This window comes from Tyto alba, unplaced genomic scaffold, assembly GCF_018691265.1.
Source record: "Tyto alba isolate M040663 unplaced genomic scaffold, T.alba_DEE_v4.0 Super-Scaffold_40, whole genome shotgun sequence".
In the NCBI taxonomy this organism is placed as follows: Eukaryota; Metazoa; Chordata; class Aves; order Strigiformes; family Tytonidae; genus Tyto; species Tyto alba.
This window is the reverse complement of record NW_024881316.1, coordinates 42,517,233-42,543,234: the sequence shown is the minus strand read 5'-3', so window position 1 is coordinate 42,543,234 and position 26,002 is coordinate 42,517,233. Positions and strand designations below refer to the sequence as shown.

Below are 26,002 nucleotides of genomic sequence, written 5' to 3'. Positions count from 1 at the left end.
CGGAGACCAAGAATTTGGACAAAAATATATGCTAAAATAATTCCCTGGCTTTAGTAAAATTCTTGATTGAATTCACCCTTAAAGCCAAGAGGTGCTCTCAGCACCACTTTATCTCAGTGCAAGTGAATTAAAGCATCCCTGACTGATAACACCTAGATTCGCTGCACATGGTTTGCCTACATGGCAGTTTTGAGAGAGAGAAAAAAAAGTAAAGTAATATCCAAAGGCATATGAGAAACTTCCAGGGAAGGGCTGTGGAACTCATTTAAGTTCTTATAGAAGAAAATCTTATTGGTGTAGGGCTTTAACAGATTGACTGTTCTTGTAATATACTCAATTTCTACTCATGAGCAGATTTGACTGTCCTTGAATAACTTGGACAGGATGTCAAATTTGTTTTTCTCGTTCTAGCAAGTAAAATACATGAAGAACCATGTTACTCTGGAGCTGAAGGAACATGAGCCTCTGTTCCTGTTACATTTATAGAAATGAACGAGAGATTCCTATATTTCTTCAGAGTGCAAGGATTCTCTACATACTGATGGTTAAATATCTGTATCTGTATAAACCTGAAAACACTTAACTGCTTCCTGCTTGATGTACCTCCTATCCATCTAACAAAAGTTCTTCTGAAATGATCCTGAAAAAATGTTTTCTATTTGGATTCTCAATACTGTTTCCAAATCAGAGCTCTAACCATCCTACAGAAGTATAAAAAAAACCTCAGAGAAATGCACTGTTCATAAAACAGCAGAGTTTGGCTGTGATAGGAGCATATCCAGCAGAAAAACATGTAAACCCCAGCAAATTCAGCCATCTAGAAAATTGCTGTAACAAAGTCTGCACTGCATAGAGGAAAAGGCAAAGAGCAGGATCTCCTATTTCCTAGGTTACAGGCAACAGGGATCTACTAGCACTGCTCCTCCACCTGTTTTCCACAGGATGGTAGTGTTTTGTGCAAAATGCTCCTTGTTTTAAAGAATATCTATAGCTTGGGGATGCAAGGAACATTTCCTTCTTTACTCACAAGGAACAGCCCTTGGAGAGGATCTGGACTTGCTGTTGGATTTGGTTTGTCTACAAATTAAACTGAACAGGAATGTCAGCCCACATTTCTCTTAAGAACTCTTCCATTTTAGCCAGTTTCATCTTTTTCATACCACCTTCCTCATCCTCACCCAAACACTCCAGGGTGCAGATTGATGGACAAGACATATTTTGCCTTCCTCTGACATATGAGAGAAATCATGAGTAAAAACATAATGTTCTCTTTAATTCTACATTCTTTTTTTTTCCCCTGATGTTGCAATACCAATGAACTTTGTGCAAAATATAATGTACAAAGTCATTAGGCAAGCTCTCCAATCTGTTTCAGCTCCTTGGAAAGTATTACATAGTCAAGTCACACTGTGCAAACTTGACTAAGTATCTTGGCACCTTGTCTACTCAAATGTTTCTGACTTAATTGTTGGTACACCTAGGTGTATGTATATATTACTGTCTATATTCCTGATCAAACACTTATCTTCAACCTCCTGATTTTGTCAACAGTCCAAGGATTTTTCCAGTACAGTAGTAAGCATGTATAATACTACATGCTGTAAATTTCTGAATTTAATATGACAAAACTTCACGATGCTTTTATTTGTACATCTAGATGATGGAAGTTTTGTCTATGGGTAATCCTTCCCGCATAAGTAGATATAAGTACCTCCTTCCTAGTGATGATATCATCACCTTACAATACTTTCAAGAATATCTAGTCTGGGAATCTAATGCAATGATTTGTAAATATTAAGATAGAACTATATACACATACCTTGTTACTCTGACTTCATACAACTAGAAATCTGAATATACACATAATACAAAACAGACTGAATGCAAGAAGCTTAAATATCCCATTGTGTGGAAAGAACTTAGTGGTATATTTTTGTGACCGTGTACAGGAACACAACATACAAAAATAAGTATGTCCATTGCTGGGAAGAATTATCTTGCATGCACCACTCAAATTGTTGCCCAAATTATTTCCTACTTAAACAACGAAAGAAAAACTGAAGAAAAGAAAGCATCACGACAAATGTTTGTGAACTTACAAATCATTCCTCTCCTCATGCATCCTGCGAATATAGAAGACCTTTGAAACAGGTGGATTTGTGGGATGTTACACCAAAACTAGTTTCCTGAGAGTTATTCTTGTTTTTGCTTCAAAGTCCTTGTATCTCTAGTCTTACAAAATATGCACAATGCTTATTTAAAAACAAACTGTTAATTTAAAAAAAAAAACTTTATGTCCATAAAAGCATTCTGAAGATGCAAGGTGCTACATAATCCGTTGTTATTATTATTATTGACTGCAGCTCAAAGCCCAGCCTCACTGTGGGACAGCGGAGCTTATCATCAGCAATCTCAAGGCACAGCAGGGTAAGAAAAGTTGCTATTTGGAAATGTTTGTATTTCACAAATCTGTTTAGGTTTCTTTTAATTTAACATGGGACAGAATCATTCTCATTCTGAATGCAACAAGACAGAAATGATTCTTCATTCAGAGTTCAGGCACTGCTCTACGGAGGACTGCTGATTACAAAAAAAGAATAATTTCCACTTTCTTGTAGGGAAACCAAAAGCCATTTTCAATTTAATAAATCCACTTGTCTGGAGATCTTTGGAGATCACAGAACAGCCCATTTTGAGAATACTGAAGTGTATACACAAATGCACAGTCTGACTCCTGATGGACCCAGCTTGTTCAGTTTGGACTGAGTGTGAAGTCCCCATTCTCTGCTGACTCTCTGCAGTAGGTGTAAGTTGACTGTCAATTTTTAAGTCGTGACAACAAAAGAAGTGGAGTAACCCTGCTGTAAAGAGGAAGAAATCTTAGTGGAAAATTCAAAGAAAGGCCAAACTTGTGGAGAGGACTGAGTATTTGGGAAATGTAGCCCTAAGGTGGCTCCAGGTATATGAGGACAGTGTGAAAGGGAACAGGTATGTTTCCCATTGCATCCAAAGGGTTGGATGAAGACAAGGGTTGCATCCAAATATGTGTCCAGAGTTGAACAAGACAGAGGACCAAGGGAAGACAAGGTCAGAGAAATCAAAAATTAAACATAAGGAGTTCTGAAAGGAGAACAGAAAGTCTTCAAGTGTTTTGGACAATTAATAACTTTCAAACATCCAAATGCAGTTCCAGCTCTCTGCAAGGGATTTTTGGAACAGCATTTGGGTGGATGGATAGGTAGCCTGTCTGGAAATTTGGGTCATATTTATGAAGAGTTACCACTTATGTATTCTGTGCCAAAAGGGAGCCTAGATTTTGGTATCATCAAGCCCCTGAGAAATTTTGTATTTTGGGAGCATAGTGTGTGGACAGGAGAGAAAATAGTAATTCAACAGAAGTCTGCCTCCTCTTATTTTGAATGCATTTAGTAGCCACTGTCATGGACAAAAACGTATTTGTTAAGAAATCATAATCTAAGCAAACCATATCTTAAGACTTCACGGTGGGAAGAAACTCAAGACATCTTCAAATGTATCACTGTCTAATTACCTAAGTGGATCTGCAAGTGATGACATAATATGATATGACAGAGTAAAATCAAAGTTCTACAGCTCTGTACTTTCAAGAACAGATGAACTACATTTGCAAATCTGGTGCTTATTTAAAAAAACAGGTATGAAAAAAAAAAAAGCAGCACGGAGCAGATGACTTTTATGAGCAGTTTTAGGGAGTTTTACATGCTTTAGCAACCCCACATATTTTTTAATAATAACTCTCATAAAATATTGGTAGTTGTGAGAGGCTCCTCTCCAGCTGAAACTTGGAAATCTCAAATCACTCACATACTGAGAGCTCTGAATTGAAAGAGAATTAGATGACCTCCTCTGTGCTGTACATTTAGCAAGGCAATGTTCTAGGACTATTACAAGTCTTCTTTGACTCTTCAGTGCACTAATCACTGTCTGTCATGACCTGACCAATAGTGCCATTAAAAGACAGGGCAGGGATTACTGAAAATCCTCTACCTGGAACACAAAAAGGTGAAATGTATTTCAGTCTTGCTCAAGCAATGGCTTAGATACCCTCATCAACTTTGCAATTCTGTTAAGAATATCCTAATGACATAAGACTGTAATTAAGCTTGACAAAGATTTGATTTTAGAAGACCTGTTCTAGCAGTTTGCTTTAAGTTAATTACCATGCATGAATATGCTAAAACATGAGCCAGCAGTGTGCCCTTGCGGCAAAGATGGCTAATGGTATCCTGAGCTGCATCAGACAAAGCATTGCCATCAGGTCAAGCGAAGTGATCCTTCCTCTCTCCTCACCACTGGTGAGGCCACACCTGGAGTGCTGTCTTCAGTCCTGGGCTCCTCAGCACCAGAAAGACATGGACCTACTGGAGAGTCCAGCAAAGGATCACGAAGATGATGAAGGGACTGGAGCATCCCCCTTATGAGGAAAGGCTGATAAAGGCTGGGACTGTTCAGCATGGAGAAGAGAAGGCTCGGAGGGATCTCACCGGTGTATATAAATACCTGCAAGGAGGGTGCAAAGAGGATGCAGACAGGCTCTTTTTGGTGGTACCATTTAGGCTGCCCCAGAAAATCAAGATTATCTTAAGGAAAACACAGTAAGAAGCATGTACAATGCTAACAGACTTCCATGTTAACCTAACTCTCTTACAAGAAAAAGGAGATAGAATGCACACTTATTTCTGTTGCAAACTTCTTCTCCCACAACTAGGTGCATATATGTTCATATATATATACACATATATAATGTATATACACATACACAGAAAGAGGAAAATTTTATATATTTTTTTTTATCTGTAATTTTTATAATCGATCAATTTATCTACCTATCTATATCAAAGGATACAAAAATAAGGGAGATTTTCCTAAGGTTACATGGGCCATGTATTCTGGTTTCAGAGAACTGAAAACAGGCTTTCTAGTCTTCATCACACAATATCCTTTAATTAACATTAGAATTCCAAATGCTAGGTTGCACTTTGAATTTAAACATTCCCCCACCTCCAAGCTTTCCTGTCTAGAACTAGATACACTCACAGAATTGCAGGTCAAGCTGAAATCCTTTTGAAAATTCAGCCTTTTGTGAAGAAAAAGTTGATGGTTATTGACAAAATGTTGTAGTCTGCCTTGTTACTATTCATGATTAAGGAAAGTAAATGTTGTCTAAGGTCTAATGAGAATTCCAATGCAATAAAGTCAAGTGTGAAAGGTGCAATCAATAAGTGATGATGCAACAGTATTTGTTTGTAGTTTTGTTATTGTTTAGTTCGTGTTATTTGGTGATGCTTGAAAATGAAGTGTTAAGAAATTAGTACTACAAGGATTAACATTCAGATTTTATTTCTGATATTGTTATGTCTCTACAGTCATTACATTCTGAACACTAATTAGCATCTGATTTCCCACTAGTTGAGGACTGCAAACCAAAGAATAATAGAACAAAACCACTATGGAAACAAACATCAGTAATATCCATGAACATCCACAAATTAAAAGCCATGATGTCCATGGCTAATTTTACACTGCAGGAGGAAGTACTGCAATGAAGAACTGCATTTTCCTCATGTTTTGTGTTAGCAACTATGCTTCAAAGTACATCAAGTTTACGAAGAAAGTATCTTTTCAAATGTGTAGCAGATCTGAGTGTCCAAGCTGGAACGCTTATGTCCTACATATGGCAGGGCTACCCACCAAGTGTGCAGTTTTGGATTTACTACAAGTCTTGGATATAAAGAAGCATACTGCCCTACGAAAAAGTCAAGGACTAATTCTTAGTTATTCAGTTATTTCTGCACGGCAACCAATCTCTTCTAGTCCTTCATCAGACTGTTTAATCTCTCTCCGTTTGGGCTCAACTGGATTGGCAGGCACATAGACATTGGTCTTTGTCACTGTGCCATGGCATGGGATACCAGTACGTTGTGTCAGAAACTGAAGCAACGATTTCCTTCCCTCTCTTCTCTCTGCAGGCACGTTGTGCAAGCGACAACTTGTGCTGGCACATTGTGTAGCCTGAAGATACCGAAATTGTGTTTGAATATCATTTGCAACTCTGTATTTTCTGAAGAAGCCACATCAAAATTTGGCTGTGCGAACTTTAGTGGATCTTTGCTGAATATGTTCACAATGAACATCTTCATAGTATTGAATATTCTGCTTTATTAATTCCCCTGGAACTTAACCTTTAAACTACAGAGCAAGACTTAGGACCTGGATAGAAAACAAGGGCTGATTATGTTCTAAAATATTGTTACATGTCTGTGTTAAGGTGACATAGCTGTTGAAGTCAGCTAGGAGGTTTTGGCATAAATCCTATCCAAAGGGCAATTATGAGCCAAACCAGACACGTCTCAAAACTACTGTTGATTGTATATGGTGAAAGATCGCATGCATTTCATAAGGCAGCTCTACAATTCTTCACACATTGCTAAAACCAGTAATTACTTTGCAACATTATTTACGTCTCTCATAATGTGACTGCTTTATAAATTCACTAAGTAAATGGATCGTGTAGCTAAACTTCACATTCATATTTAACATATTACAGAAGCAACAAAATATCCTTTCTCAGAATATAACCCATCCAGACCAAGAAGATTCTCTAATCCATGCAAAAATTATTTTCTTACAAGTAGTTTCAATGGAATTAGGTAGGAATTAGCTGTGACACTGTAAAAGGAATGATGTATCTGTTTTATATCATGAGTTCTGTAATCAAAATGTATTTTTTGCAGAGCCACAGAAATGACTCAGTCACATAAGTGAGATCTCTTGACCTATTGCAAATGAGACAGCATACTAGCAGTGCCTTTAACTTTTGGCAATTTATTTGTTTACTTTTGTTTAGAAACAGCCAAGCAAGAAACCTAGTTCTGCATGAATACAATATAATATGGCCCAAACATGTACAGAGCCAAATGAAAGATATTTATGGGAAATAAAGCATGACGTTTCAAATCAGCTCCCTAATAAAGTCAAAAAATATAAGAAACCCTATCATATTAACCAGCAAGAACTGCTCTTTCACTTACAGGAGAGTTGGGTAATTATTCAAACCTGTACAAGACTGGATTGTCAAGTGAAATAATAATACAGAGTATCTCAGGATAATGAGATGGATCTTAAGGCCATTAGGAGTGGCTCTTATTATAATGCTGGCCAAGTTTCCCCAAGAAAGAGAGAGAATATTTAAATGAAACTTGTAGAGAACTAGTTTGAACTTGTATATTTGAACAGCTTAGTATTTTTTCATAGTTTCCATTGCTTCCCAGAGAGAAAGGTGCCTATCATGTAAGACTGTGAAATCAGTTAGGCTTTAGAGACTGAAATCCCTGAGGGCAGAATTTAAAACAAAAAATAATTTCAAAATTGAGCCACATTGAAATCCATACAGCTTATATTAAGACACTTATCCTAGTGAGGTTTTAAGGTCTAGTTAGACACCCAGCTGTCTTCTCTTTCCTGACTCTTTCTCTCTCATTCAAAACAACTCAAACCAATATATAACTTCTCTGACTTTGGGTTTGACAAGAGTTATAGCTTTAGATGTAAGGGCTTTTATCATTGGAAATGGAGGAAGAGATTACTTTTTCTCTATAAAATAGGTCCTGCTTATGAGACATTTGTATAGGCATGCTTTGTTATTTTATGTTTGTTTATTTTTAACCACTACAGGAACAGGAGTAACTCAGTAGTTGATGGTCATAAAGAAGCCAGCTAATCCCAGGGAAAACAGTTGTCTAGTTTGCAGTTTATAAAGTACAGTATGGATAATGTGTCAGCAGTTGTCACGGATTAGAAATACTGCTTATTTTAATATTCTCCTTACGAGCCTCTCTTAGGTACAGAGGTTTCTAAATACCAGATCAGAGCTAGGTCTGGCATGCCTGGCATACTCTAGGGAGGAACTCTCCTCCTCACCTTAATGAATGCCTCCTCGGCTGACCGCACTCAGTGGCACTCGGACAATTAGACTAGACTAGGGTTTATGGCAGTTTAAGCAAGAATGCTGACTAGAACTTTGCAAATCAAATATCAAAAGACTGATTAAATATTTTACAATCTTTTTACTTAGGCTCTGAGTTGAAGTTTACTTCATCTGCTAGCCAGAGGTATGCTGATGGTTAATTGATGGAAGAAGAGTAACAGTGAATGCTACTGGCCCTAAGTATGCAAGGCATTTAAGAGTATTCCTAACCTCAAGTGTGTAGTCACTGACGTGCTCATTTGTCTCACTAGGTTAGTGTCACTAGGGCTCAGATATGTGATCGAATTACCACAGTGAAAGTGGTTTAAGCTTATGTGTTTTTCCTTGTATTGTATATTTGCACATGTCTCCAATGACATCAAGTAATCCTTTAAATTGTGTTAATTTGATCATGTATCTGAGTATCCAGTGCAGTAAATTGGGATAGGTGGCTATGAAAAGTGGAGATGATGCCTTTTAGAAGATAAACAGCTTCCACGGAGAAGAGAGACATCCAGCAGAACCACTACAGCTCAGTCTACCAGGATTAGAGTATAAATCTCTCCCCTTTCTCCTTCTACAACATCAAGGGTTTGTCATTTATAAACCTGACCTGACAAATTGCTTTTGTGGATTTTGGTTGGCTTTTTTTTTTTTTTTTTTTTTTTAATTTATTTTTTTCTTTTAAGAGAAAGAATTAACAAAACTCTTATAAAGCAATTGTTGGTCAATTTTTGACTACCTGACTGGGCTGGTATCACTTAAAGCCCATCTAGATCTTAAAGAAAAATTCAGAAGTTCACCATCCAGCAAACGTTCTCATCATATTTGAGGCTTGGAGTTGAAAATTTAAAAGCAGTCCAAATACTTAGCTTTAGAAAAGTACTGCTGAGCTTGTGCCTGAACTCCTTTTCAAGAGACACTTGTTTAGGATTTGCACATACCAAAGTACAATTTATGTAATGAGCAAGAAGAGTTATTGGACTAATCATTTTTAATAGAGATTCCTTGTCTTTAATACAGAGCTACACAATAGAACTTAATAGCTTGTGGCAAGTAAATAATTTACACATGGATTGTGCCTGAATACAAATGTATACATAAAATATCACAGACTTAATGAAGCCTTTGGGGTGTTTTTTTAAAAATCAATTTAATTGATTTTGCTGATAGATCTGCATTTATATTTTTGTAAGCTATGTTTCACTTTACCTGCGCATGCGGCACAGTCATGATTTTTAAGGGAAGCAGGGAAAACTCTGCAAATTAAATTAGAAACTAAGTACACAGAGCGTAGGTATTTTTGAAGTGTCTAGGGTAAGACTTTCGGAAATAACGCTCCAACGTGACCCAACGGTGTGGCTCATTTAGAAACTACTTATCAGAAAAGGTCAATCTCTCAGGAATGCTCATGACTATTCAGGGTGGTTTGCAGCATTTGAGCCCACTGAAGCTGGTAACGAAGAGTTCTTCCCTCAACGCTGAACATTTTGGGTAGTTCAGCTTCAGTCAGCAGGGTTACTTTGCATTTGGCTTGGGTTTCTACTAGGGTGGGGAGAAGACAATGGTTCAAGAAGGTTAGTATTCTGACTAATACACAGCTGAAGCCAGAAGGAGAGTGGTTGGATGGAAACATGGTTGTGTGTTTCAAAGGGAGAGGCATGGGACGATGGATGCTTTACCATCGGGACCACCAGATTATCTGATGGGCCCGAAAGCTGGTTTTCACTACAGAATATGCCCACAGCTCGTCCTCCCTCTTTCTAACGCACTGCTTTTTGTCATTTACTCGTAAAATCTGTGCATTAAAGGCAAGTGTGGAGACAGACGCCGGAGCTGGGCTGGCGGGCCTGAGGAGAGCAGCGGGGAGGCTCAGGAGTCCGCCGCCATCCTTGGCCCTGCCGCCCGCCCCTGCCCTCACGCCCCGCGGGGCCGAGCTGGCCCGCCTTACCTTTGGGGTGCCAGGGGTCCGTGAACTCGTACTTCCCCACGCCGATCGTCCGCAGCATCTGCACCCCGTTGGTGTTGTCCAGGCCCCCTGCCGCATTGGGGGGCAGCGGGGCGGCCGCCTGCCCGTTGGTGGTGGGCGCGCTGCTGGGCAGGGCGGCCGAGGGCAGGGCGGGCGGCGGCGGCGGCAGCATGGGGCAGGCCAGGTGGCCGTTGCCCACCGCCCCGTGGCCCGGGTGGGCCACCGGGCCCACGCCGCTCATGGAGGACATGCTGAGGGGCTGGCTGTTAGTGTACAAGGGCTGGCTCTGGAGGTTGACCACCATGTTGCTGAGGGGCTGGGAGGGCTGTGGCTGGAGCTGGTAGTGGCCCGGCATCAGCGGGAGCTGAGGAGTGACGTGCGGAGGGAGGGAGGGTGTGACGCCGATGACGGGGGCCTGGACGTTGGCGGCCGGGCTGAAGGTCGGCGGCTGCGTCATCCCATAGGAGTGCGTGATCAGGGCGGGCTGGCTGCCTGCCGCCACCGTGGTCACCCAGGGCGCTGCACCTGCGGCATGAAGGAAGGCCGGCAATGGTGGGGGGCTCGGCACGGGGGGAGACCAGAACAAAAATAAACACCCCCAGCCATCCCCCTTCCTGCACCCGCGTCCGCTACTGAACTGCAGCGACGCGCCCTTCTCCTTCACGGTATCTAAAGCAGTTCAGGGGCTGGAACCGTTCCCAGCCGGTAAGTGTGTAAAATTGCTATGGCGATGTGAGTGCAATTGTTAAAATACTCATCAGGTGTCGTGCAGCATGTTTGTGGTTTTATATATTTTGTGCTTTATGCAGCTTAAGCGCACGCTTCCAAGAAAATTAACCTCTTTCCCCACCGTGCTTTCATGGCTCCCTGACAAACACTCTGTGTGTATAATAATGGTGCTCCAGCCACTACAAAGAGATTGTAATTAGGCGTCTGGCATAGTAGCACAATGTATGATATGTGTCTGGAAGCTGGAAATCATTTCAGGTAGTTCTGGACATAAAAGAGGTCTTAAAGTATTACAGAGTGCCTTTTCCTCTAGTGAAGGCAGAGAAGGAGGAAAAAAAAAAACAACACTCTAATGAACTTGCAGGCATCTTAATACATTTATATTAGCCCCAGCACAGAAGAAACTTGAGGGGTCTTTACAATGAGAGAAAAACCCTGCTAAAGAATAAAGACAGGGCTCACAATGAAGTCTAATTCACAGCAGTAAATGGAGATAGTGCATTGAATTTGCTTTGAATGATTTTCCCTTGTAGAATTACAAATAAGATTAGAAACATACCTGGGTTTTCATTCTCCCTCATCTGTTTAGATGGAGGCTCATCAGTGTCCCAGGGCGTGGACTGATTGATGGGTGTCTGTCCCCACCTGACACTTGTTGCAAGTCCTTGAGGCTGATTTTCAGTCTTGGAAATGCAAGGTGTCTACCGGAGAGAGAGAAAAAGACAGAATAAAAATGTTCAGACTACTGGGAATAATTACTCTTCCTCATAGCTAGTACCTTGCTTGTTTGTTTGTTTGTTACAATCCAAGAGGATATCTTAAGATCTTTAACTATCATTCTCCTCCAGGCTTGCATGACATGTTTGTATGGAAAATACAATATATTTGAAAAAAAAATCTTCTAGAAATGTAGTAGTTCCACCTTAAAAAAAAAAAATCCACAACAAACTAGCATTTTCAGAAAAAAGTTGCTTCTTTTGCCTTGAAAATATAACCCCCCAAAACAGATATGGCAATATCCATTCAGTCAGAGCTTACATAAAATGGGACAATCTTCTGTTTGCTCAATGTCTTCCAAAAATAGTGAGCTTTGTTTAGCAGAAGACAAAACAACAGAGACTTATTTACAATCGTAGGATGAATTACTGTAGAACAGTAAAGAGAAATCTTAGTATTTACCGTCTATCAACCCTTAAAATTGAATGCCAATAAAAAAAAGCCATGTAGCAGTCATTGGCTGCTAAAGTGGGTATGTTGGCAGTTCTTCAGAGATGTTAAAATAACTGTAAAGTAGGGGAAGGATCTGGGATGAATAATCATCAAAGGGGATATGATCTGAAAGAGATTTTTTGATAAAGAAACTATCCCATGGATTTAAATGCTAAGCCAGAGTCCCCCTGCAGTTTTAGGGGATCTTCCCAAACAACCATGCCTTTGCTTAGAAAAGGCCTGTAGAAAAGAAGGGTGCTCCAGCAGGTCTTGTTTATTTAACTCTGCAGCACATTTAATTGCTGGAAGATTAAAAGTTTTTTTGTTTTGTTTTTACTGGTGTCAGAACTGCTAAACCAAGAAAACGGAACCAGCTGCCTATTGCTGAATGAGTATTGAGGACTGAAGCCATAAAGAACAGAATAGTCTGAGAGATTGCTTGTTTGCCTTACATCTGGGAAGTAATTTAGCTCTGAGACGGGTTACAGGAACTCCATAAATGCCCTGGGTCATGTAGTACCAATGAAATCTCTGTCAACACCAGCAGCTTTTTTCCCCACCACCAGTATCTCAATCACTCCATGAAAGAAGTCATTAGCAGACCCATTTATGCCCTCTGCAAATACATGCACACCTTTCCCAACCCCATCAGTCATTCCTCATGTATTTAAATGCATTGGAGGTGTGTGATCTGGGAGGCAGGAGTCCTGGGTGCAGATCTTGATGGAGGAATGGGATTTTGCTGTGCTGCTTTCTTTGGTCCCAAGCCACAATGGCAATATTTTCCTCACTAGAAATTGTATACTTCGTTAAATGCAGATATTCACAGGGAAATGTGATTCTTAATGTCTTTTTTTTTTTTTTAATGGTATCTTGAAGTTAGAATTTTCAGCTTACGCCTAAATTATTATTTTCCTTTTTTTTTTTTTTTTTTCAAAATGCATCAATTTATTTTTTTTCCATGCTTTTGTTTTTTTTTTTTTTTTGTTTTGTTTTTTTGTTGTTGTTTTGCTTTGTTTTTGGAGGAGGGGTTTGTTGCTTGGTTGGTTTTTGTTCTGTTCTTTTGTTGTTGTTGTTTTTTTTTCCCAATTTAAATTGTCCAGATTTTTTTCTATTCTACTGGCACCAAGGACAATGATATCCAGGCTTTAGATTCACATTTCCTTCTGCCCTCACCATTTCAACTACTTCTACAACTTTTACAATTGAAATAAAAATGAGAGTCAGGAAAGTCAAAAAGAGAGGACATGCAGACAAGCAAGAGCTTAAGATTCATTGTGTTGTATTCATAGGAAAGAAAGAGCAGGAGGGGAAGAAATAAATCTCAGTTTTGAAATGCTTTCTATTTATAAATTGTCCTAAGAAAAGGCTTAATCTGAATACCTTTAGCTTTTACATTGTAGAAGGTCTTTGACACGAGAGGATATAACACTGTTGGTGGTTTACCAGTTCATGTTAGCAATATCCCTTTGGATCTAGCTAAACTGTAACAGTGGCCAAAGAACTCTGCGGTAGAAAGAAAAAAAAAGCACCACCAGCATTCTTTGACTATACATCAGCTAAGATACTTTTCCCAGAAACACTATTATTTATCCCAAAGCAAAGCTTTTAAAAACAGCAAATGCAATACAGAGCCAGGCATTTTTACGAATCATCAAAGGCAGACAGGAGTATGCACAACTCAAATCAAGCTCCGCATGTTCCACATGTGGCATCTGTATGTTGCATTTCTTTGTTGTATGAACCTGGTCTTATAAGTGGGTTTGAAATACATACTTCTCATTGTGTGGCTTTGTCAAGATGTGCAGCATCTTGTGTAATTTTGTTACATCGCTAAGTTGCTTTAAAACAGTGTCGATCTAAAATAAGAAAAAAATATTCCTGTACCTTAAATAATACAGAACCACACACATGCTATAATTTTAAAAGTACCCATATGTTCTGTACAGAATGGGTATGAAAGGGAGTATGTGACACAGCTCTCCTAAATCCTACAGAAATCCGGTTGCCTATTTTGCAACTGAAAGCTTGCTTTCCAAAAAACTAGAGCACCAGATCAGACACTTTTGAAACTGGTGGAGTTAGCACCCAAATCTAGATCTAAATTCTATACTTTGAACATTAATAAAGAGGAAGGAGGTTTGCAGGCTTGCTGTCAATAAATACTTCTTCTTCACTTCCACAGAATGCTAGTTTTTGCCAAAATTGTTTTCACTGTATATGATCACAAACCCTGCTTCCTAGAGGCTCAGTGGACTTAAATGCACAAGTCCACCACATTGCTTTCAAACTATACTCCTGAGCTTGTATTTATTTGATCAGAAAGAGCTGGAGATTAATTGGTATGAAATTGCAACACACATTCATGAAACACAGTTTAGACAATAATGGTATTGGAAACAGAAAAACAGCTTTCTGAAGTTCTTTATACATATGTATACACACACACACACTTCTGGTCTCTGATCTAATTTCTGCATTATTTTTCTTAATAAACGAAGGGTTACATTACAAGTGTTACATGTCTCTGATCTGATTGCAGCAATTACTCATTGGTGTATCTGGAAAGCAAAATTATTTCCAACGTTATCAAACAAAGGAACTTTCTGTCCATGTGCTCAGGCACATGACAGCACTCTATTTGATGCTTTTAATGTACAACACAAATGACCAAAAAATGGCCTGTATTATGCTAGTTGTGCAGGGGGAAAAGATGTGTTCCATTAGTGATCCGCAGACTTCACAGAAACTAATTGTACTATGTTACACTTTTATCTTCAGCTTTCATGTCAGATGCTTGTTTGAATTAAACACGAAACACATGAAAAGAGAAAATGCATTATAAAATCTACTGGGTATACCTTTTAAAATACTGCCAAATGTCTATTTACATGAAAAGACAAGAAGGTTTCTAAAAGGTCTGTTGAAGCCTGGCTAGTCAACAGCAGCATTGGCTATTTAATTGCCTGAAATCCATGGCAGACTACAAAAATACTAAAGCAATCATCAGCATCTTTGTAGCACCCCTGAAGTGTTCAATCTGTGCTCTTTGTCATGGAATGGGTACCCCAAATCCAAATCTGAGGATTTTTTCCCTCTTGTTTGAAATAACCATATAGAACAAATAAAATTTTCAGTTGAAGCTTGCATTTCACCTCATGCCTGCCACTCTGAACTCCAGCAGTGAGCAATCTCCCAGTTTTAAGGAAATTAACTGCAATACAGATGTACAGGCAGAACGGAGCAAGATGGAACAATTTCAGAATTACATGAGACTAACACAGACAAGTTGCCAGGTTGTCGATTTTTTTGTAGCTCCAACAGTCATAAACCATGGCCCATAGGCAACAGTAATTGGTGTACAGCTGGTCCACTGAACCTTATTAAATTAAAACATTAAAAACCTTCAGATTCATGGGGCTTTTCAGAATATCCACAAGAAAGTTCGCGAGTTCACAGCAATCATCTGGTGCTAAAGATTGGGAATTAGTGATTCGGTACATATTGCATCAGATTACATGGCTACTATTAGGTGTTCAGGAGGCATAGCTACAACTGTCTGACTTTAAAGTCTGAAGTTTTACAAATCCTTGATGAAATATGACATAAACTTTTAGTAAGACCTTTTACATCAATGGAAACATAAAATCTACTGTACTACTACCAGCATTACAGAGGATGTTAGTGGAATTAAAAAAAAATCAACAATGAAAATTCCAACACAAATTTCCCCAGGCTCAACACCACCAAACACTTCCTGGGAGGTCCTTATAAACACATTTGAGTAATGTCCCCAAAGGCTTGTAAAAATGCTGACATACATCCTGCTACTGCTCAGAGTGCTAAGACCTATTCAAACAGTTTCATGAACAAAAAAGAACTAATCTGGATAGAGGGATCCTATTTGTGCCTCTCAGTGACCAAAATTATTTTACTAAGGCCTTCATTTAAACTGATGGATGAGAGGTAGCGATTCTCTGTTCCAATTATCCAAAAGAGATTGGGAATGGCAACTTAGTACTAAAATAATGTATCCAATATGTAATCCACTCTATTTTCTCTCCCCATTGAAAATAAGAAGGCTAAGACACACGCATGCATAGAGGCAAACATTCCCTCCCACGGATTCAGGTTTTATGGCCTGTCATGGGTAAAAGCAACTTCAATTTAATGAGGGAATTCCTTTTAAAGCTGTTAGCTATGCCTCACTCTAACAAGTAATGACTGGTGGCCCTGGTTGGGTTTTAAGCATGAACGTGTCTGGTGCTCTAAAAAGCTTAGTGGTCTCTGCACCAAGGAGTTTATGGTCTAATTTGTAGTTCACGCTGCTAAATATTGCATGAAACAGGTATTATTTGTGTGCATGAGGCATGCATGTAAAATCTGAACCACACAGGGATAGATCTTCATCTGGGGTAAATTCCTATACTGTGTTGGACAGGATAATAAGCATATTTCTGAGTCTAGTCCGTGGCCAAAGAAGCTCTTAAGGATGGATGCAGAGCTTTTAAAGATGCAGTGATGACAGCAGTATCTCCCCAGCACTGCCTGGGCTGGGCTACAGAAATGAAATTGTTGTTTTAAGAGATGGATGTACTATAATGTATTAAAAACCTAATAGATATGGACAGGCCAGCGTGCAAGAGGAACAGAACAAGCTGTCCTGCAGTAAAACCTCATTCAAGAACTTGCTCATGGGTGGAGAGAAGAACTCATCTACCTTACAGTTCCCATCACCAGGCAATTCTGCGATGACACAGCGTTGTTTTTCTCTTTCCAAAGCTAATGTGGGAGCAGTGAGAAAGAGAACAATACAGTTAACTCATAGGAAAAATATTGCTACCCTGCATAAAAGACAAAAGAAGTCTTAGTTCCCTCTTGAGTAGAGAGAATAATTCAATACTGGCATCTTAAACACCATCCAGCAACGAGCCACCAGCCAGTGTGAGCTCTGGAGCGCTAAGGTATAGCCTCCAGGCAAGACATGGCTTAGCAGAAGGGTACAGTCTGCACACATTCCTGTTTTTCAGAGGATTTAAAGACACTCCCCACCTCGGGATTAATGACACAGACTTGGAGAAACCCACGAGTGCAGTGGGACCCACGTCCCTGACAGGCACAGCACAGGTGCCTTTACCCAGCCCTGATCCTGGCTTCATGCATTTCAGAGCTTCTCACCGCCCAGTCTGTGAGCTGCTAAGAAGGCAGATGAATAAGCATGTCCAGCTTCTTCCCTCCCACCAACATCAGCCCCATCTTCCCTGGACTGAGCCTCTTTGACATCTCATTTGCATCTGTGCCTCAGTTACCCTCCTAAGACAGTCAGTCAAATTCCCAAGCTCTGACAATGCAATGGAAGATAACTCCATACAGGCAATGGGTCAATTGCTATTGTCTCATTAACCCTTTCTAAGGCTCACTATCCACATTGGCTGCAGGTTTGGGGAGGTGAGAGGAGGAATGAGGTTATGGAAAAGGAGAGAGAAAGATGGGAGAGAATAAGGCTGTGAACTGACCATAGGTGGTATCTATTTCTTTCTGGTAGCTGCACTGCCGAGAACAACCACCAGTGATCCAGTTAAACGCTCAACATTAGCTGGGAATGAATGCAGGACAATGGAATGATAAGAAGTGCTTCATATATGGCACTTAGTATTCTGTCTTGGCAAATTTCACCAGCAGAGGCTCAGGTACTCACCCAGCTGCCTTCGTTTCTCAGCGAGAACATCAGGGAACGGAGCTGAGGTATCGAACCGAGGTCCCGGCTGCGACACTTGCTGCTCCAGGACACCAGGGACATCAGCGCACGACACTGGGTTCGAGCACAGAAGCCCCACTTTAGCCTGAGCAGAACCTCCTCTACTAACACGGTTGGCATGCAGATCAACCCCAAATCAGAGCAAAGCTATGAATGCAAAATCATCTCACAACGGAGGAGGAAACGCACAACACCAGGAACAACGCGGCAGCACGTGATACAGAGAACATGCACTACACACTGCAGGAGGGCTCTCAGAGATCCTGCAGGCATCCCATGGTAGATAAATCCAGTTCATCGTAAGTGCTTTTTGTCAGAGGGCAAAAGGAAATATGGGTAATAATGGAGTAAGTGCTTGTCAGACCAGAATCCCAAGGGTGTACAAAGGATGTAACCCTTGTGTACTGACAAAGCTACTCAAGAATGACCTAATGGCAGACTGTTTGAAAATTAAACAATTATCTTGAATACAAATGCTGGCAATTGATAGGTTGAGAAGTCACTCCATATGGCATTTTTGTCCCAAATTTCCCACCGATTTCTTTTAATTATCCAAACAGATCCCTGAATTTCATTCTGGATCAGGGCCCATTCTGGATCAGGGCCTTAAGAATTAGAAATAAAGAGAGGAATACTTATAAAGTAAAAAGCTGTGTCACTTCAGACTTCAATCCCAGTATTAAGTTACTTCTATAAAAGTTTCCTTTTGTTCTATTGGATGCCGACATTTTACAAGCCCTCTGAATTCAGTGTTTCAATTGTAGTACACACTCCATGGCAGGAAAGTGCATGTTCTCTGCCTACACAGCAGGTACATAAAAAAAAAACAAACAAAAAAACAAAAAACCAAAAAAACAAAAAAAAAAACAAACAAAAAAAAAACCAAACAAGGGAAAAAAAACCAAGATAAGCCTGTGAGTGCTGAACAGTGCTGCATGATATTACTGATTTATTAACTTGGCTTGATCAATAAGGCTATCATCAAGGGCACATTTAGTTTGCAAATAAATTTCACTTTCTAACAAGCACTTCTGTGTGCTCACTTTAGTTTCCATAACCTGATCCAGGTCTCAGGAAGCTTTCTTTAAGGGAGAACAGAGAATTCTTTTTCTAAAAAAAGGATCAAAGTATACTCGGTCAACTCTCAAACAAAAGGACAGTCAGTACTGTAGAAACAGCATGCTTACCTTTCAGAGCAAAAAGAAAAATAAGCCTATAGTTCCAGATTTATCACTGCCTTAAGTTCATCAACATCAATTGAGCTATTAAATTGTGGCTGAATTTGACTCATAGCAATTTAAAAATTCCAACTTTCTTTGAGAGTCTTCCATCAGTAAGATGCTAATTTAATGCATAATTTAAACTCCACTGTCCTTTAACTCAGCGTTTGTAAATAATTAAAAAAGAACTAAAAATCTTTTTACACGTATAAAGCTGCCCCCTTTTTTCTACTGCAAAACAACAAAGACTTTTCAATCAAGAATTTATTTATTCTTTAAATCTGAAAGTAAAAGCTGTATAAAAGATGAGGAGAAACTGATTTACCAGATAAAACAATTAGCTCTGGGATGTGTACATTAAGACTAATAAATTTCACATCATATTTTAAAGGAGTGGAGGAATCCCTGATATATTAGAATTTATTCAAATTCTATTGAAATGTTCAATTGAGAGCATCTTATGAAGGTAAGTTATGCAGTCGCTAAAATTAAGATGCGAAAAACAGGATTAGAGCACTGCATCTCTCAAAAACGCTATACACTTTAAGAATCCATTCCTGTCCCTACACACAAGAAAACATCTAAAATCTGGCTATTCCTGTAATTGCTCCAGTCTTGTTAAAAATTTGGGGTTATGCAGGAGAAACACAAATGTATTTCACAATAAAAAAACACTAAAATAATATACTGCATTCCCTTCTAATCCAAAATCACATATCTCAATGAGTCTTATTAAAATGTTATTTTTCTGTGCAGACAGATGAAAATGCATTTTAAGACTCAAACAAGTCTGTGCAAAAACAGCTCAAACCCATCAATCTCCCAGTTGGTTCTTGAAAGAAGCTAAACATTCACCAAGCTGTTCCGACCAGACGTGACTGGCAGATCCTTTTTGGGAATGAGGTCTCAAGATGCAACCCTGCTTCCATTCAGATTCATAGCTTTAATAACACAAGAAGTTCAGTGCAGGATCAGGCAGTTGGGCAGTCATTTAATTTGATTTACAATAGAGTGCTAATATATGTTTTTTTCTGGAAACACAGTCACTGTTTTCTCCAATTTTTCCGCTCTGTAGATTTTACATCAAAGCATTCCGGTTCATTTTGTTTCTGTATCTCCATGCTGCAGTAGGAAGCTGCCCAGTTCTCCTGCTTTTCTTCGGCAGAACTGATTCGTGGACTAGCATGAATGCTTCAGCTGCCTCAGCCATCATCCTTCTAAAAGATTTATGGCAAACACATCACATACCAAGCTATAAATCTAGCAAATGGTTATTAGACATACTTTGCTGTCCACAGCCACACAATTTGAAGTAAAACAGATAATGGTGTAGCTGTGGCTAGCGTTACTACTAGGCCTGCCAAAATTGTGCTACATTGCCACTCATTTTTTCTAAGCACCTCACTCTCATTTTTGGGGTGTGAACCAGATGATCCTTCAACACTACTCTGTTTGTGGAAACTTATGATGCTAAATAGTCACTTGTCATGCAAGGATGAATCGGCACTGTTAAGATTAAGCTCTGCTTACATTTTCTTCAACAACAAATTGCTTTACATTCCTTTACTTTTTATTCTTTTGCGTTTAAATTCTTCTAGGTGTCCAGTTTGGGCCATTGGACTCATTAAGAAGAGGAAATCCTGCAAGGGTGGGGAGTTTGGCAAAAGACTTTGTGCTTTTGAAAATACTCTGTTACGTATATTTGAAAGAAAATTTATGCTACTAAAAACATAAAATCTCCTAAATAAATTTGCTCCTGGAAAGTTAACAGGGAGTAAACCACCTCTAAAAATAGCCCTGACTGTACACCAGACTATTCAGACCTTACTAGAACAAACCACAGAGCCCTATCTTGTTTTTTTACTTATTGATTCTGCATCAAATCCAAACATATATCACATACTGATTCTCATAAAATCACTGAGTCATTAAGAAAGTTGAGTCATTAAGCATGACCCTCCACCCAACACCTACCCAACACTCCTGTCTCAGAGAGGGTGACAGAGTTTGTGAGATTAAGACACTTTGAGAGGAGATATAAAGTTAGACTAGATGATCGTTCTATGTCCCTTCCAACTGAACTACTAATTCTATTCTATTCTACCCTATTCTATTCTATTCTATTCTATTCTATTCTATTCTATTCTATTCTATTCTATTCTACTCTACTCTACTCTACTCTACTCTACTCTACTCTACTCTACTCTACTCTACTCTACTCTATTCTATATAAACAAATAAACATATTTATATATACATCTCTCCCCTTGTACTACTGAAATGTGGGTGCTATTATAATGTTCATCTCTGCTTCTTTCTGAAGGAATTCCAAACTCCATGTACTGAGGAAGGAAAATGAGGTAAAAGCTAACAGACTAGATGAGGATCTGCTTTTCTAATGCTGCATTTGATTAATTATGTGATTTATTTTCAACGACTGGTTCAATCAATCGTGATCAAATTAACAAAGACAATGATCAGAAATACCAGACTAAAACACAATACAAATTATTTGGTTCCAGGGGATCCAATCAAATGAAACAGGATTAAATTAACCAGTGATCAGATTAAGCAGAAGTTCCTGTATAAAGTCAGAAATGTATCAGTACTTCGGGCCATTTGCTGTGTCTGTTGGTTGCCATTTCCAAATCTTCCTAAAGCTCTCAATAAACTTTAAACAAAATTGCTTTTCCTAGGTAACACAAGGGTAATGTGGAAATTATTATTATTATTACTACTACTACTACTTCTACTACTACTACTACTACTATTACTATTATTTCACAGTGGCACAGTATCTGGGGCTCTGCTGTAGTAGGCACCCTCTAAAGAAAAAATACACCCCCACAGAAATGCACCCCCCCCCCCCAGCATTCTGTACCTGAAGGAGTTTAGGAGTTTATAGTCTATGTGCACAACACAGAGATCAAAAGGTGACACAATATCAGGATACAATCAGAACAACAGAAAATCCCATTTAATTCTACAACGTTAGCAAAGCACAAAGATGAAAAAGCTACTGTTCAACAAGGACTGTTAATGAAAGTTGCCAGTGATACAGCTGGAAATGTAGTTCTTACCTAAAAATCAAAGTAAATACAAGTATCACAGGAAAAATACTTCCATTTGCTGTGTACTGACCTAAGCCTTGAGCAGCCAACAAGGTCCTGCAGCACTGAACAGAGATGTACCTTCAAATGCCTTGAGCTCATGCTGGTTCAGCTGGACCCGTTAGTAACCAGCTGCAAAGAGACTTTGTGTCCAGATCTAGGCAAAAGAAAGGCTGGGGACATCAGAAGCCCTCTTATTTGGATGTAAGTAGGAAAATGTAAATGCTGAGAGTGAAACCAAATTGATTTCCTGCCCTTTTTTTCCACCAAGAGAATAATTTAAAAGATAAACTTGAGGGATGTGGGGAGGTATTCCCTAAGGACTTTTAATAAAGTTGCTTTAGGGTGCTGGCAGGCAGTCCTGCATGCCAATCCTGGCCCCACAAGCCGGTAGGATGAGGAAGGACACTGGAGTGGTGGACGTGCCACTCACGTGGCAGCAGTCCTCAGTAACACAAGACAGAGGAAAGCTACACAGAGACCAATCACTCTGTGCACATTACGGATTAAAGCAGAGGGGTTTCAGAGGGGTTTTCCCATCCCAGCTTTCAAAAAAAAAAAAAAAAAAAGAGTGTGCCTGTAATCTGAAAAAAGGTCAAAACACATATAAACAGGTCATACGATAATCAACTGTCCCACTCATCTTGTGTCTCTTAGATGCATTCAGGAGTCATATGGGAAGACTCCTTCCCCACCACTTGGTACAGTACCACTTCAGTTTCTAGGTATACATTGCCCAGTCACTGTAAGCAGACATTGTGTCCATCCTGCAAATGGGTATCTGTCACCTGACAGGATTTAGTCACTTGTGATCACCCTAGGACTCTTCATGCATGCAGGGAACACACCAAGCGAAGTATTTTGGCAAGCGGTAGCTGACCCCTGGAGTGTGGGTTGGTCTGTGTCTCAAATGAAACCACTGGAGAAACCAGACTAACTTCTGATGGTCAGCAAGGTCAAGGTTCAACCACAGGATCTGGTTTGTATGGCCACAGCCACGTGTCCTATCCTTGCAGCTCGCCATTCACACCACACAGATACCGATAGTGAAAGACTATCCTTGTAAGCCTGAACGTTTGATGAGCTGCTTTACTTACTGAGCTTGAGAAAGTATTTAGAGAAACATTCTTCTCTCCCTTCCCATAACTTAAAGACTTAATATTTTATCTTTGATTTCAGCTACCCCAGTAAGTATATTTTAAAGCATCAGCTCCTTCCAGCCAAAAGACATTTGGCATTATGATTAATAATGCATTATTTTTTCTCTTCTGTCCCCTTAAAGAGTATCTTATTTGTATGTGCAGGCTTTTTCTCATGCTCTTCCTTGCTACATTTTTTTTTCAGTCTCATTGCAATTTTCTTCAAGAGGATTCTGTTTCATTTTCTTACTTTATTTTCCCCATGTCTCTATCTCTCTCCTCACCCTTTCTATCACTCTCTCTCCTAAGTGAAATGAGAACCCAATTATACTCCTGTTAGAACTGAACTTTCAATCCATCATGTGCTAGTGGGCTCAAAATTAGGCAAATAAATTCCCTCAACCCTACAAATTAAATTGAGTCTTTGCATATGTTCTTTTAAGAGCACAAAGATGTCAAGTATTCAACCAGCTGTCACAAAATATGATGAGCAGGCACTTTGTATTCATATAGATTTTCTAAATCGTTTGTCAGGTTTAACAGAAATGCTAATGGATCCAAAAGTAAATTCTAATCTATCCTAAATATCTGGTTATTATTTGTATTACAGTAGGACTTAGAATTGTCAGCTGAGGATCAGGGCACAATCTCAATGCATTTCGCACACAAAGATCATTTGGATGATGTGCAGTATTATTTTGCACTTTCTCAAATTTTATCTCATTATTTTAACCAACACCCTTCCTATAGGTATACTCAACCTCATTTAAGAATAAAAGTACCATCAGGTTGTAAGCATCATTACCTAATGCGTCTGCTATTGAAACCCAGGTCTTACATTTGCTAAAGCCAGAAACTGCCTCCCAGGTGTAGATTTTGAACGAAAAAAGCTATCACAAAGGTCAGACTTCTCTCATACTTCGTTTCGGTCAAAGCTCATGATGGAAATGGGGCTGAACAAGACCAGCCTCAGCATGTGGATGGGAGTTTGCACAGAGCTGCCGACACTGGCAGGTTAGACATTACAGAGTGTACCTGCAGCTGGTTTGTGTAGGTCCAGCACCTCCCAGACACGCAGGATTTGCTGCCCCAGCACTACATGCCTGTACAGTATTTCTCCTGTGGTCAATCCAACACACTCAGGGAATCTGTGATGTGATGAACATATCCTGGAGAGTTGTTCCCTATGTACTACCCTGGCTGTTTGTCTAAAAACCTATTAGGGCACCGCTTAAAGCAGGAGGGCAGCAGATCCTGTCTGTCAGTGATAATCCACTGCCAAAATCAATACCGTTGGCAAGCTTGCTTCATGGATATTTACGATCAAAGGGCACATTTTCCAAGAATGTATTGTTGGTGCCATTGTCTTGGCCTAATTTCAACTCCAGTAACTACATTTCTGCCTGCTGCTTTGAGGACATGCAGGAGCCCTCTGCTTCACGGCATCACGGACACATTCAACACCAAACCAGACACTTTAGCAGTGGACACACCTTTCCCTGTATATACAGTGCACAGCAGTTACTGCTGAAACAGTTTTGTGATTCTTAAAGAGGTGAAAAGTGTAAGATGTTGTTGCTGCTGTTACTTAAAAAGTGATTTCTCTGTCTCTGCAACTAGTCATCTTGAGACATCTTTTAATTTCCTTCTCTTTCATGAGTAAATTTGTAAATTTAAATTATTTACCAAAGGTTGAGCTTGGTAGGTCTCAGTTTGTTGGTGTTTTTTTTTTTTTGTTTTGTTGGTTTTTTTTTTGTTTGTTTGTTTTTTTGTTTTGTTTTGTTTTGGCTTTATTTATTGATTTATTTATTTTTTATTTCATGAATAAAAGTAAAATATCTACAAAATGTGACCGTACAGCTTTCCAATACCCAGCTTCAGGGAGTTCAAGCCCTTTCAGTTCTAGTCAGGAGAGCTAACTCCACCGGCAAACTAAAAATCTGCCTTTCTCAGTGGAATAAAACTCCTGTTTACAGCTGTATAGGGCATAAAATGGGAGGTTTTAAACTTGTGACATTTCCATGTCTGGAAAAGCTGTCATACACCCAGCACAGCATCTTACCTCAAGCTGTAAGCCCAGGGGCATTAGTAGCATTAGCCCACCTGTAAGAGTACCAGAGGGAAAGAACGGTGTAAATAAAACTCTTTAAAAACCTCCCAAAATCTCTCGATATTCAGAAAACAGAAGTTTTTTCGATGGGAAGGAACTCCTACTTCCAGATGTACGTGCTTGCAATCTTGCTTCTCAAAAAGTTCTTGGTAGTGCTCAAGTGACTGATTCCTGCCTGTCGGAAATCCTGGCTCACGTTATTTTGGGAGAGATCTCTGAATGCACAAAGTGTGAGAAACCGCTGTTTGGGGTTTTTTACATTACTTTAAAGACTAAGCAACTGGTGTAAGCTGCTCTGAGCCAGAAACTGGTCAAATCAATGCTGTAAACATGGTTTTGTGCGCAAAGGAAGATGTGCTAAATACAAGTCAACAGCAGCTGCCTTTGTCCACATTCCCTGCACTCCATCCACTTCTGAAAGGGACCATTTGGAGTGTTTAAACATCTGCAATTTTAAATAGACACCATTAAGCATATTTTGTATTAAAATGTAAAAAGAATGCCAAACAAAACAAGCCCAGCAAAAAAAAAAAAAAAAAAAAGAACCAGAAAAGTATGCATATGAGAAAGACTAATGAAGTATGAATGTATGAATGTATTCTGTAATATCTGCATGTGTCCAGAGTGGAAAGGAGGTGAGCAGAAGATGAGAAAATACAAGATGAGACACAAAGAGTCAGAAAAAGGCACCAGTTCAGGAAGAAAGAAGCAGGCAGGGAAAAGACTGTCTTGTAGATAAGCAAAGACTCTGTG

The 26,002-nt window shown here is 39.4% G+C and overlaps 1 protein-coding gene across 5 annotated transcripts in view; it reads right to left on the bottom strand.

Moving 5' to 3' along the window:
- KLHL29 (kelch like family member 29) overlaps positions 1-26,002 on the bottom strand; it is a 405,860-nt gene that overhangs the window by 131,520 nt on the left and 248,338 nt on the right. For 4 of the 5 annotated variants that reach the window (XM_033004989.2, XM_042803185.1, XM_042803186.1 and 1 more), the window contains 2 exons: positions 11,263-11,404; positions 9,957-10,499 (listed from right to left, as the gene is read on the bottom strand). In XM_033004989.2, the coding sequence (XP_032860880.2) occupies positions 9,957-10,499; positions 11,263-11,404 (685 nt within the window). Of the gene's footprint in view, positions 1-9,956; positions 10,500-11,262; positions 11,405-17,610; positions 17,725-26,002 lie in introns of all 5 variants that reach the window. The other variant, XM_042803184.1, reaches the window with a different exon arrangement.